This window comes from Eulemur rufifrons, chromosome 13, assembly GCF_041146395.1.
Source record: "Eulemur rufifrons isolate Redbay chromosome 13, OSU_ERuf_1, whole genome shotgun sequence".
Lineage (NCBI taxonomy): Eukaryota > Metazoa > Chordata > Mammalia > Primates > Lemuridae > Eulemur > Eulemur rufifrons.
In genome coordinates, this window is record NC_090995.1 from 3,039,091 (window position 1) to 3,053,797 (window position 14,707).

A 14,707-nucleotide genomic window follows, 5' to 3' on the forward strand; every position below is an offset into this window, starting at 1 on the left:
CTTTTTCTTGGACAGAGCTAGGATACAGTGTATGTTTTTTAAGAAGAGAGGGAAAATCCCATGTTCTCACTGATAGTCTCATTCCACTATAAGATTACAGGGTCTTTAAGCTTTTTTGATTTTATATTCATTCCTCTTTCTTTTTTCTTATGCTAAACTATTGATACTTAAGAAAATTAACATACTTAATAATTTCCTTTGTCCTATAGTATATATAGATATGAGTTTTTTTAAAAAAATACAGATATTATTCCCCATATTGACTATTAAGTGCAAGACTTCTTGGTAGTTCTTTTTGTTTTTATAGTATGTCCTGCTGAAGATTGATTAGTACTGTTTGTAAGTTTACATGAAATACTTCTTTCTCTGTTAGAATATGGTATCAGTTTAATATCCAGTTAGGATTGTTTGTTTGCTTTTAATATTTACAGATTGCTTATTAAATTTGGGGGTTTTCAAATTATAGAAAACATTTATAACCTACTGAAGTAAAAACTGTAAAATAAGAAGATTGTTTCCCTCCCTGTCCTCTCCGCCCTTTCTCTTGTGTAATAATTATTAATTTTTTATTTATCCATCCGCTATTGCTTCTTTCTGTCAATATGATCAACTATGCAACTTCTCATCCCAAACAAACCTTACTACATACCCTTTTCTGTGCTTCATTTCTTTCACTTACTCGTATATTTCGGGGATTACTCTCTATCTTGTGTGTAAAAATGTTCCTCATTCCTTTTTACTGCTCCATCCTACTTCATTGTGTTAATGTACCATGGTTTGTTCACTAAGTTCTCTATCAGTGATCATTTGGTGGTTCTTTCCAATGTCTTGCTATTACAAATAACGCCACAATAAATAACCTTGTGCATACTTTATTTCATAATTTTACAATACATAATCATTTTTTAAAATTAAGGAATAATGAAAATAAGGGTTCTTTAGGAGGAAATCTTTGCCAAAACTTCTTACATTGTATAGTATTAGCAAATGAGACTTGTGTCCTAATAATAGATTACATAGGTATAGATCTCTCAAAAACACCTTTACATCAATTGTTTTGTGACTGTAAACAAGGTGTATTAGTTAGAAAAGGCTAACTGATGTAACTAACAAACAACAAAATTATGGTGGCCTAGCACAATTTGTGTCAGTGTTTCCGGTTGTCGAGAGTCCTTTTATGTGTTTATCTTGTGGATTTAACCTCCTCTACTGCCTTGGAGTCATATGCATACAACTCTCAAATACAGAAAAAAAAAAAAAAAAAAAAGGCAGAAGACACCCTACTTTTTAAAAGTCTTGATGTAGAAATGACACACGTCACTGCTACACACATTGACAAGAACCCATCACACGCCACCCATCACAGGAAGAAGAAATGGGTCTAGTGAACAGTGAGCCAACCTCAGCCATTCAGAGCTTTGGTTACCTACTTCATACTTACCCCAACGTTTATATACATACCTGTCATCCATATTAAGATCATGTAAGTGAAATAGTGCTTGGTCCTTTCAATATAGCTATTAGTGGCAGGGCATGGTGGCTCATGCCTATAACCCTAGCACTCTGGGAGGCCAAGGTGGGAGGATGGCTTGAAGTCAGCAGTTTGAGACCAGCCTGAGCAAGTGTGAGACCCCATTTCTATTAAAAATAGAAAAAATTAGCCAGGCATGGTGGTGTGCACCTGTAGTCCCAGCTACTCCAGAAGCTGAGGCAGGAGGATCACTTGAGCCCAGGAGTTTGAGGTTGCTGTGAGGTAGGCTGAGGCCATGGCACTCTAGCCCAGGTGACAGAGCAAGGCTCTGTCTCAAAAAAAAAAAAAAAATAGGTGTTGGAAGTGTGCTAAACAAATGGAGTGAGGAAGCTAATGACACATGCAATTGTATAAATGTCTACAATTTTAATTAACTATCATTCAAAGCAAAGTTTCCGAATCTAGGTTTGGCTCAGGGAGATTAAATGAATAAATGAATTAAAATGTTGTACTTGCTTTGTAAATTTCATCTGAAGTCATATTCCTCAGCCTTAGAGGCCAATCCAATTGCAACAGCTAACCAAGAGCAAGCTGTGATGTTTTAGATCCTAGTCATCTGGAATTTTCAATACATCGTTGACAATTGAACTATAGTTTGAACTATCCATAAAGAATGTTCATAAACCAACTTAGAGAACACAAAATATAGAAATTTTCAAATATATATTTTGAAAATTCTTGAGCTTTGGTACATTTGCAAATAATACTATTATAAATGCTTTTCTTAAAGCAAATGTACTAGTATTTGTTCTTGTCAACATCAGTTAGCAACCACTTGGAGTTTTACATATAGTCATATGTAAATGTATTATAAATTTGTTATATATATAATATTTATATTTACACGTCTCATATATGTATACACTCTATCTTTAATTGCTCTATAATTCATAATATTCATTAATTTTAGCAGGCTTTCTCTGCAAAGGAGTAAAATTTTACTACATCACCAAATAAGTGACGTGAAACAAATACTTCTACATCATAATATACAATATCACTGATTTACCAGGCTTTTTCCTCTCCCTACAAATTTTGAAAATTTCTTAAATTGTCAGCTTAGTTTGGGGAAAAAAGTGACTTGTTTCATTTTTGAGAATTAAGATGAATTAATTTTAAAATAGGAAATAAAAACCTAAACAAAGAGACAGCATGTCAATTTCCATATCCTGTGGTGAGTACGATAAATGACCTGGACAGTGCTTGCCCAGAGTTGCTGCACTAACCCATTGGTGGAGGAAGAGATCTTCTCTGTTTCCTGCTAAGATTCTGAGCAGTAGAGAAGTCTTATTGAAGAAATTAATGACTATTTCACAAAAGATCCAGACGCTAGAAGACAATGAAAACAGTATTCATCTGCAAAGAATGACATTGATGTCCTAAGCGTTGTTCAATTATAGAGTTTACATATTTCATTTAAGACAGAAAATCACAGGTATGTATAGACATAGGCACTAATTAAATCCTCTTCTGAGAAGTTTTTCATTCAGAAGTACAAAGTTACATAAAAAGCATGGAGGACATGCATCTGGTCCTTGTATGTCTGAATGTCACCTTAAGTCTATCTCATTATTTTTAAAAATGAAGATAAGCCATGTTCTTGTCTACCGCAGAGGTTTTCAGGCTGACATGGGACTCTAGGTGAAGGTCCATTGAAAACTCATAAAATGCCATAAAAATGAAGAGAATCACCAAGAAATATTTTAGAGCAGTTGATCTTCTTTAATGGCATGTCTCAAATATCCTAAATCTGTTGACTCATTCATCATTATCTGATAGCCATGTATCTATTCTCATGCACAAAAGCATTACTCTTTCATCCTTTGCCTGGGTTCTGACAATTTGAAATCCCAACAATAGTAATTCTATAACAAACCTGGAAAAACTCCTTAAAATAATTACAATATCTATCAAGATGATTCTCAGATTTATTGATAGCTGTATTAGCTTTCACTAGGTTATGTGGTGCTAACAACTCTAAACACTGCCCCCCCCACACACACATAAATCAGAGTTGAAAAAGTCTAAGGGTATAGAAAAGCCTCTAGACTCTTCTCTGAGCCATTTCTATCCCATTGAAAGGACTGGGTTCACCTGTTTGGGAGTTTGAACAAAAGGTATGATGGCCACAACTTTTGTGTGATTTTTGCCCTGTGGCTAAATGTGGGGGAGTGAGGGGTGAAGTCTATGTTGTGTGGTTTTACACTCTTTTAGTGATGCCTCCTGCTCTTCCTTAGGATGAAGGCGTCATTAATAAGGAAGCTTTGTGAAATTTCAAACTTACAAAATTTAGCCAATGAGCTTTTCTCAGTTGTTATTCTGTTGTAACATTGGGAATAAGAGACTTACATAACAACCAAGAGTTTTGATAATACCTGATTTAGTCACAGAATTTGTGGCAACATCATCATCTTTGGTAAAAAGAAGAGGGTATTATACTAAAGATCAAAGCAGATTAATGTTCATTACCCATAACAAGCAATGCACAGGTAGAAATGTTCTGGACATCATCGTGCTATATGCTATAACTTCAAAGAGTTTTCCAGTTTAGTATGGAATCATTGTGTCCATATCACATTACCCTTGACTTTTCCGGGTCTTTTTCTTTGGCTGCTTTTCAGCTTTCAATCATATTCACTCTTTTCCTTGGAATTCTCATTTGTGGTGACATCATCACCTAACTTTTGTTAAAAATACTCCTTGGGATGTATTTTTGAAACCAACTTCTTTCACAATTACCTGCCCTTCTTGCCAACATACTTACTAGAAAATTCCACTTGAATTTCCCGTAATGTCAACTTAAAGTCAATATTTCATAACTTTCCCGACTTGTCTCTTTCTCCTCCCCTTGGTTCATTGGCATCTACCCTTTTGGCTTTCCTATTTCTATAAATGGTTTTCTACTTTATATCCAGACCATCAATCTAAAAAGTGTGGGTATTTTTCTTGCATGCACTTGGTATCCATTCACTGTATCTTCCTAAATATCATACCCAGTCACTAAATCTTAATGCTTCTTTTTCCAAGATGCTTTACAGCCTTCACTGATGTTTAGTGTTACACTAGTTTTAGTCTTTAGACCTAAGTGACATCACCTTTACCAGCCTTCTAACCCAAATTTTCTCTTTTCTGATTTGCCCTGTACTCCATGCTAGATTAGTATCCTAAAACTGAGGAACGCTGTATTCTCTGCTTCTGGGAAATATTAATTGGTTTCTCAGTCCCTCAGGGCAAATCCTCCTATCTTTCTCCAAGTATTATATTCAGGGTTTTGACTTACCATAATGTTTAGGATTAGGTTCAGCTGAAAGTGACAGATAAACCAAAAGAAAAGTAGCTCAAACGAAATAGATGTAAAAGTTCAGAGAGCCAGGGTAGATTTGATACTCCACGGTACCAAAAACCCTTGCTCCTTCTATTTTATTATTCCTTCACGTGTGGCCTATATTTCCAGATTCACTTCATGGCTCAAGATGGTTCTCCAATTCTGTCTTAATTCCAGTCAGCAAGAAGAAGAAATGGGCTTGCCTTATTCAAAGAAACTTCTTGGATGTTGCAACCATGAGTAGTTTCCACCTTTTGGTCAAAACTTATTTTCGAGGTCAAATGTAGCTTTATTTTGATGACCATATGCTATGGTTTGAATGTTTTTGTCCCCTCCAAAAATCATGTTGAAATTTAATCCCCGATGTTTTGAGGTGTGACCTTTGAAAGGAGAGTGAGTCACGAGGGAGTCACCCTCATGAATGGGATTTGGTGCCCTTATAAGAGGGCTTGATGGAGGCAGTTCTTCCCTTTTTGGCCTTCTGTACCTTCCACCGTGTGAGGTCATAGCATCAAGGAGCCATTCTGGAGGCAGAGAGCCCCCCTCACCAGATAGCCTAACTGTCAGTGCCTTGATCTTGGACTTCCCGGCCTCTAAAACTGTGGGAAATAAATTTATTTTATTTGTAAATTATCCAGTCTTGGGTATTCTGTTATAGCAGCACATAACAAACCAAGATACCATGTGTCCCACCAAAAATCAGAAGTTCTATGACTTAGGGAGATGGGAAAATGGATATGGGGTTATAGCCAGGAATCTCTGTCATACCTACCTTCTAACTGCCATTTCTTACACTAAGCCGCCATTCTAGTCAGTTTTTAGTCTCTTTAGTCCATACACATAAACTCTTTAAAACGCTTTAATTCACAGCTGTCTCTCTGTCCTTTAAACCAGAGGTATTGTTGATTTGGCAGCCAGTCAGGTACTTATTTCCTAACAGACTTATGAATGTGGTCTTGATGATTAAGGCATTTTTTTTTCAATATTCCTCCTTGTCTAATCTTCTCAGCTAAATCAAGGGAAGGTCCTAAGCCCTATATATCTCGTCTCCCAACTGCTATTGCTTGATACAATGCCTGGCAAGTAGAACGACTTGATGCCTATGCTCTATTTTATCTAATAGGCTGACAGCACCAATTTAGTGCTATCATAGATTATCATTTATCTATGGTTGTGTATCATGTGTTATGACGTATGATATTGCCTCCCATCTCAGTTGCATATATACAGAGACAAAAGAAGACAATATAATAATAAAAATGTGTTAAATGTCTACAACAATCTTCTTGTCATTATGTTAGAAACATGTGGTAGGGACATTACTGTGTGTGTGGATTTATAATTTAGCTGTACTGATAGAATTACAAAATACTAATACAGTCATCACTCTGTATTGCTGGAGGATTGGTTCTAGGACTGCCCCCCCTCCCATGGATACCCAAATCCATGATGCTCAAGTCTCTTATATGAAATGGTGTAACAGTATTTGCATATAACCTGTGCACATCCTCCCATACCTAATACAATGTAAAGGCTATATAAATAGTTGTTACATTGTACTATTTAGGGAATGACATAAAAAGGTCTGTACATGTATATGTTCAGTACAGATGCAGCCACCTTTTTATTTTGTTTTATTTTAGAATAATTTTGATCCTTGGTTGGTTGAATCCACAAATGTGGAATCCAGGGATACCGAGGGGAAGGGCCAACTGGATAAGCAAGTGAAATCTCATTAGGGAAAACAATTTCAATGCATGGATGCTCTTCCCCTACCCCCAAAATTCTAAAGATCAATATTGATATCAATAATAGATAATGAAAGGATAATATGAGAAGAAAAGAATCTTGATTTTTGATGTTAAAACAGTAAATTTCCACAAATTCTGAGGACACAAGTATGGAAAAAATAAGTTAGTGGTATATTAAAAGAGATCCCATGATCTTTGTTTTTCCTGAAATGGCAGATCTGGGTTGGGTAGATTCTGTTGATCTTTGTAACCTACTCCCTGCATTTGTGAACTAAAATCATTCTCTGAATCAGTATTCAGTGAGGTAACAGTAAATTCCTTTTGCTGGGCTTCATAGCAAAGAGCTCACAGAGTATCACCTCAACCAGAGAAGGTGTTGACGTTGGTTTGTTATATACCACAAAGGCTCACTATCACATCAGGGTTCATAGTATTTTATCCCCATATCAGTGGGGGAGCTGATGAACTCTTGCCGTTAATGCTATCGCAAGAATTCCTTAGTTCCAAGGAGAAGACATCGTAAGCCTTAGTGTCAAAATTGTTGGGAACCTCTTCTCTAGAATTTATCTCCCAGAAATAGGGAGGTCCTCTTAATTTGATAAAATGTTTCAAATTGAAACCCAATCCAAAGTACTTTAGAGTATGTTTCAAAATCGTCTTCACGTTAGAACTACTCAATTATATTTTAAGTGTCATACACTAAAACACTGTGGATAGGAGGGATTTAGAACACTACTGTCCCCAAGCAGCGGGAGGTGTACACAGGTGTTACTGATGTATCAGTTGGAAGACTAAGTAGCTGACATTATGATAGTACTGTGTGTACAGTACTATTTTTTAAGCCCACCATTTGCAATTGATTACACGGACCATCTGTAACCGCCTGTGAATCATATTAGAGTTAGCCCATTGACATTTACCGAACATTTGTCATGTAGCAAAGTGTTCAGTGTAGAAAAGTTGACACATAATAGCTTTGAGGTTTCACTAAATCAACTTTAGACAGCAGGTTACAGGTACAATCCATTGCTGTACAGTCTCCAAAAAAATATGGTTTATAATTTGGTTAAAGAATACTGCCTCACCCCGAGCTCCCCTGTCTTTTGTAGACAAGACAAAAAGGTCTTTTGTGACCACCGAGGTGACCTGGCTCCACCGTTAGTTGCCCGAGAACTATTCCCGTGGGGGGTTCAGAAGTGGTGCGGAAAGCAGAGCTGGAAGACACGGCTGAAAATCAAGTGGGAGCAGGGGGTCGTGATGCATCGGCGGCCGGGACTTGTCCAAACGGAAGAAACGCGAAATCTCCATCAAGACGGCGGCGCGCGGAGGCACCAGGCAGACCTGGGGCTCCTCTCGCAGGACGCGTTCGCGCCACCTGTCACTCGGGAGGAGCCGCGGGAGACAGGACGGGGGCGGGGAGGAGGGTGGCGGGGCCCGGAAGAAAGCTGCGGGCCCGCAGGTCTTGGCCCCGGAGGCGCTGACAGGGTGGGCCGGGGGGGGGGGGGGCGCGACACCCTCAAGGAGGCTTCACGTGGTCTCCGGGACCCCGCTAGGAACCAGGGGGCGCCGGCGCGCGCCCCTCCCCTGCCGCTCTCAGCTCCTCCTCCAGACACGTGACGGCGGCCGGCTGGCAGCTCCGCTCCCGCAGCGTCGTTCGCTCTGTTGCTTCCCTCCCGCCGCTGCGCCCTTCTTCTCCCCCGTTCCCATCCCTCCGCCCTCCCCCACCTCCTCCCCACGCCCCAATCGCGGCTTGAGTTTGGAAGCGCCCGCCCCTCCGCCCTTTTTTTCGCATGCTCATTGGCTGAAGCCTCAAGGACGCGTCCCGAGGGCGGGCGGCAGCCATTGGTGGGATGAGCAAGCCGAGTTCCCGGATGAGGGAACATTCTGCAGTATAAAGGGAGCGGGGAAGGCGGGAGACAGCGCAGTTTGAATCGCGGTGCGACGAAGGAGTAGGTGGTGGGATCTCGCTGTGTGTCTGATTAGCCCTTTCTCCGCCTTCCTTGTTTGAGCTGCAGCTGAATTCGAAATGGTAAACTTCGCAGAGGCGCTCGATGACTCCGCGGGTTTTTGCCGGCGGAGAAAACCCGTTACACACAGGGAGGGGGTGAAGTGGCGACGGTTGGGAACGCGCAACGACAGTATTTGGAGGAGCGGGGGGCGGGGGGAAGGTGTTTTGTCGGCTGCGAGCGGAGCAGCCTCCGATCTCGCAGCGGGCGGCGACGGTTGGGTGGCGCGCGGCGCCGCTCAGGGCCGGCGGGCGGGCGGAGGCGCGCGGCCGCAGCGAGCGCGCGGCGGGGGGCGGGCGGGGTCGCCCCTGCGGCGCGCGGCGGCCCGGAGACCCCGGCGGGGCGCGGGGCCGCGCTCACGCCCGGACGCGCCGCGGTGGGGGAGGGGCGGCCGCCCTGGTAATTCTATATTCCGCGTTCCTCCTCCGCTCCCGGCGTGTGCGCGCCGCAGGCTGGCGGTAAGGCTGGGAAGGACTCCGGAAAGGCCAAGACAAAGGCGGTTTCCCGCTCGCAGAGGGCCGGCTTGCAGGTCAGTAGTTGCTCGTGCAGTCTGGTGGGAGTCGCGGCGTTTTTCTTTGCACCCCTTTCTTGTTTACCATCGCTCTCCGTGGGCGTTTCGTCGTTGCACCGGTGATGCGGTGTCGCGACTTGGGCGGCCGATACGATAAACGGGGGGAGCGATCGCGTGTGCCGATGCTGGTGCGCGTTGCTGCGCCAGCGTCCATGCCCTTTGCTTTGGCGCGCGTGTAATTTCCCGTCTTCGACTCTCGTATCTTTGTGCATTTACGTTTGTGTGTGCTTACAATTAAGTTCCCGGTGGGCCGCATTCATCGACACCTGAAATCTAGGACGACCAGTCATGGACGTGTGGGCGCGACCGCTGCCGTGTACAGCGCAGCCATCCTGGAGTACCTCACCGCAGAGGTAAGCGGGTGGACGGACGTCTATAATCTGGAGGGGGGGGCGGGGAGGCGGCGAGAGCGAAGGAGGAAAGTGATGCAAGAAAACTCCCAGGCCCTAAACGCGGCGAGGAGCCTCAGGGAACGCTAGAGGGAGCTGGCGTTCGGTAAGGATCCTACTGAGGTTGAGTTTGTTGCTCTTGGAAATACAATTGCATGCCCCTGTGTAGCTTTTGTGTATCTTGTCATTTTGGTAGTGAGGGGCGACGCCAGTTATTGCATTCATGAAGATTTGGTTCTGTTCTCTGGATCTTGGTCGAAGGAAAGTTGGAAGGAGGTTGATTAGATTATGCCTTCTAGGTACTGGAATTGGCAGGAAATGCATCAAAAGACTTAAAGGTAAAGCGTATTACCCCTCGTCACTTGCAACTTGCTATCCGTGGAGATGAAGAATTGGACTCTCTCATCAAGGCTACAATTGCTGGTGGTGGTATGTAACCGCTAAAATTTTATTTAAAGGAAAGAATTTTTTGCTGCTTCAATTTCCATTAGTGGTTTTTAGTCCAGAGGAGGACATTTAAGTATATTTTCATTGACGCAGTATGGGTATATCATGAAATTTGATTTGTTTATAACTCAATTTGTCAAACTTGAGCTTCACGTTTTTAAAGATACCTTCCAAGTTGAACAGTGTAACTGCCTTGGTTTCAAGTACTGTATGATTTTAAAAATACGTATCTTAAAAAGTAGAATTAATCCCTGTTACTCTTCCTAGGTGTCATTCCACACATCCACAAATCTCTGATTGGGAAGAAAGGACAACAGAAGACTGTCTAAAGGATGCCTGGATTCCTTATTATCTCAGGACTCTAAATACTCTAACAGCTGTCCAGTGTTGGTGATTCCAGTGGACTGTATCTCTGTGAAAAACACAATTTTGCCTTTTTGTAATTCTATTTGAGCAAGTTGGAAGTTTAATTAGTTTTCCAACCAACCAAATTTCTGCATTCAAGTCTTAACCATATTTAAGTGTTACTGTGGCTTCAAAGAAGCTATTGATTCTGAAGTAGTGGGTTTTGATTGAGTTGACTGTTTTTAAAAAAACTGTTTGGATTTTAATTGTGATGCAGAAGTTATAGTAACAAACATTTGGTTTTGTACAGACATTATTTCCACTCTGGTGGATGAGCTCAATAAAGGTCATATCCCAAATGAGTTGTGTTTTAAATTTGTTTGATCACAATACAAACAGTTTCTTTTGAATTATCATCCAGCAACAACTAAGCACATTGTTTCCTGTGAAATTACATTGTTAATTTGTAGATCAACAAAGTCAGCCCAAATGTTAACTTTTTAGATGTTATTTAATGAGCTATTAAAGATTTTTAAGCTTTGGTGGGAGCTGGAGTGGGATTGTTACTGTTTCTTAGGCTAAGTTTGACCCTCTCGGTTGACGTACACTGGCTGTGTGCGCTGTCAGGCAGCGCTGCACCAGCACACTTGCTGTGGTGGCCTGGCGGGGAGAGAGGATGGGCAGGGAAGTCCCTTATACAGCTGCCTCCACAGAATGAACCTTCGATTTAGACTTTGAAGATAATGGGGCTATGTGCCAAGCATGACTTTGAAGTCTCAAATTGTTACATACTCTTGAGTATGGTAAGTAATGTTTTGGGGGATATCTTATCACCATTTTATGAAAGAGAATCAGGATTTCTTTGGAAGTACCGAGTTTAGTTGTTAGCATGGCTAACAGTAGCTTGGCTCAGTGTGCTATAAAAATTGATACCTCGTGGCTGGCTTGAGCAGATCATTTTGACACTTGGCTTCCGGCAAGTTTTTAAATTGAAAATTTTAATGTAGACATCACCAAACATACAGGGACCCTTTTCACCCCCACGGAGGAGACTAACATGACATGGTACTTCCCAAAGGTAATGTTACAAAAATGGGAAAAGGAGAAATCAGTTTAGTTTTGTGACCGTGAGACACTGAAGGGGCTGGTGTCCTGCCCTGCTTTAGCCATACACGATTCCGGGGAATAACTGCAAACCACAAATGAAACTCCTTTCTACCGCGGCAAAATGTGGAGCTGAAATAAGGCAGTAAAACAAGCCCCCCCGGAGAGGGTCGCAAGACGCCCCAGATGTCCGGAAGCGCCGAGTTTGCGCTGCCACCGCCGGCCTCACCTGTCCGAATCCCACGACCGAGGCGCCCAGAGGCGGGGCGTCCGAGCTCTGGGAATTTTCCTGAAAACAAGTGTCCCTTCCGCGCTGTCCGTTCGCTCTGGCCTGGTCTGCGCGGGCCGGGTCTGGAGGTCCGGGGGCCCGGCCTTCACCGAGGCCCTCCCCGCGACGGGCGGCCGCGTTGCCATCGCCCGCCGGTCCCCGGGCTGGTTGGCGCCGCGCGCGGGTCGCCGAGGGGGGCTCGGGCGCGCGGTCCGGGGCGAGGGGGACGCGGCTCGCGCGGCGGCGGCCCGCGGGGGCGGGGAGGCCGCCGTAGGAGGCGGAGCTGCGGGGCCCGCCCGTCAGCCCGGGCCGCCGCCGCCGCCGCGGTGCCCCGCGCTCCGCCCCGCTCGCCGCCGCCGCGCGCCCCCACCGGGCCGGCCTTTCCTCTCCGCGGCGGCGGCTTCCGCCCCTCGTCGCTGCGCTCCCGGAGGAAACGGAAGGAGGCGCGAGCCATGGAGGGGAACCGGGACGAGGCGGAGAAATGTGTGGAGATCGCCCGGGAGGCCCTGAACGCCGGCAACCGCGAGAAGGCCCAGCGCTTCCTGCAGAAGGCCGAGAAGCTCTACCCGCTGCCCTCGGCCCGCGGTGAGACCTCGGCGTCCCTGCCCCGCCGCCACCTCCCCTCCGGGCCCGCCCGACCCGGCCCGCCCGACCCGGCCGCGGGCCCCGGGAGGAGCGACCCGACACACCCCCGCCCCGGCCCCGCCGCCCGGGCCGCCCTCCGGAGGGGCTGCCCGAGGCTCCCTCCGCGCCGGCCTGCCCGACGCTCCGCGTTGCATTTTCCTAAACGTCCGGCTCTCGTGCTCCCAGGGGGAGACTTGGCTGATCCCGTCTCACCACTGTAGTGGGGCTTTGTAGCTGGTTGTTTGCTTGTGTGGCCTCCTTCCTTCCCATCCTCACCCCCCGATGGGGCCTAGGCCACCCGTGAAGTGAGAGGAGCGGGGCACTCTAGTGGCTCGTCTCAGCTTCCACCGTCTCCGGGCTCTGCACAAAACTGTTCCCAAAGCAAACACCTTCGAGTACCTGCGATGACATTGCTTTTCCTGGGGAGACTGAGTGCGAGGAACGAGAATGCATCAGGAGTCAGTAACGATTTGCTGAATAGTGTCTGACTTGATAACATAATTATCGACAAATTAAGCAAATCTCTAAAGAATAGGGTATGGGACTTCCTTTAGTTGAAGTCTAGGCTTCAAAGTAAAAATAGCTAACATTTATTGACCGCTTACACAGTGCCGAGAGTTGTACGTAGAGGCACAGCATTCATTTGACCTGGTTTACCCATGTGGAAATACATGAATGAATGAATTGTGAATGAATGAAAATATCTTACCCAGGGTCACACAGCAATTAGCGGAAAAGTCAGGTAGCTGAGCTTTCAGACTCCAAAAGGCCTTTAAACTGCTATACTCTATTGCCTTGCCAATAGGATACCGTTTCACTTATTTTCAGGTTAAGAAGAAAATATTGATAAATTACTAAAAATGTGGGGCTACCTGTTTTATTTTGTTAATTTTTCTTTTCTTCATTGTTGAAGCCCTTGTGTCCTTTGCTTTTCTCTCTATCCTTTCTATTGCATTGCCCTAGAACACTGTACTACAGAGGACAGGAAAAAGAAGGGAAAGGAGAGAAAAGAATTAATAATTTTTTTAATTATGAAAAAAAACGCAGAACATAAAAATTACCATCTTAACCATTTTTAAGTGTACAGTTCAGTAGTGTTAAGTATATTCATATTGTTGTGCAAGATATTGTCAGAACTTTTTCATTTCCTGTACGATTAAACAGCTCCCTCTTTCCCCATCTCCCCAGCCCCCAGCAACCACTGTTCTACTTTTTGTTTCTATGAATTTGACTATTTTACATATTTCATGTAAGTGGAGTCATATAGTATTTGTCTTTTTGTGACTGGCTTATTTCACTTAGCATAATGTTCTCAAGTTTCATCCATGTTGTAGCATGTGACAGGATTTCCTCTTTTGCAAATGCCGAGTAATATTCCATGGTCCCCACATTTTGATTATCCACTCATCTGTTGATGGACATTTGGGTTCCTTCCACCTTTTGGCTATGAACATGGGTATACAAAGATCCTGCTTGCAATTTTTTTAGATTGCAATGAACATGGGTATGAACATGGGTATACAAAGATCCTGCTTGCAATGTTTTTAGATACCCAGAAGTGGGATTGCTGGATCACATGGTAATTCTATATTTAATTTTTGAGGACCCATAGTACTGTTTTCCATGGCACCATTTTATAGTCCCACGAACGGTACATGAAGGATGCAGTTTCTCAACATCTTTGCCAACAATTATTTTCTGGTTTTTGTTTGTTTTGATAGTAGCCGTCCTAGTGGGTGGGAGATGATAGCTCATTGTGGTTTTGATTTGCATCTCTCTGATGATTAGTGATGTTGAGCATCTTTTCAGATGCTTATTGACCGGTTATGTATTATCTTTGGAGAAATGTCTATTCAAGTCTTTTGCCCATTTTTCAATAAGGTTTTTGTTTTTTCTTGGTTGAGTTGTAGGAATTCTTTGTGTGTCCTGGGTATTAACCCCTTATCAGATGTATGATTTGCAAATATTTTCTCCCATTCTGTAGGTTACCTTTTTACTCAATTGTATCATTTTATGCACAGAAATTTTAAGTTTGTTATAGTGTCATTTGTCTATTTTTGCTTTATTGCCTATGTTTTTGCTGTCATATCCAAGAAATCATTGCCAGGAGTTAATTTTTTATTTTCCCCTCCGCTGCTGTATGAATATATGATTTCATCTAGTCATTATCTAGTCTTAGAGGGACAGTTTTAACATTAAGCTAGTAGGCAGTCTATACAGAATAACTTGGCTTTTGAAGCCTGACTCTTCACCTGCTAGCTTGTAACCTTATTCCTGGGCAAGGTAGAGAACCTCTCTAGCTTTTGGCTTTTTCATCTGGAAAATGGGAACAATGTACTGATCTCA

General features: G+C 43.6%; 2 protein-coding genes across 3 annotated transcripts in view; both read left to right on the forward strand.

Annotated features, from left to right (window-relative positions):
* The first annotated feature begins 8,462 nt into the window (after positions 1–8,462).
* On the forward strand, positions 8,463–10,724 carry H2AZ1 (H2A.Z variant histone 1). The gene is made up of 5 exons (XM_069485471.1): positions 8,463–8,636; positions 9,065–9,142; positions 9,424–9,537; positions 9,873–10,002; positions 10,288–10,724. The coding sequence occupies exons 1-5, from the start codon at positions 8,634–8,636 to the stop codon at positions 10,347–10,349; spliced, it is 387 nt and encodes a 128-aa protein (XP_069341572.1). The 5' UTR covers positions 8,463–8,633; the 3' UTR covers positions 10,350–10,724.
* A 1,335-nt stretch (positions 10,725–12,059) lies between these two features.
* DNAJB14 (DnaJ heat shock protein family (Hsp40) member B14) overlaps positions 12,060–14,707 on the forward strand; it is a 35,659-nt gene continuing 33,011 nt past the window's right edge. The window contains exon 1 of one of the 2 annotated variants that reach the window (XM_069485474.1): positions 12,060–12,322. In XM_069485474.1, the coding sequence (XP_069341575.1) occupies positions 12,190–12,322 (133 nt within the window). In that variant the 5' untranslated portion in view covers positions 12,060–12,189. The remainder of the gene's footprint in view (positions 12,323–14,707) is intronic. The other variant, XM_069485473.1, reaches the window with a different exon arrangement.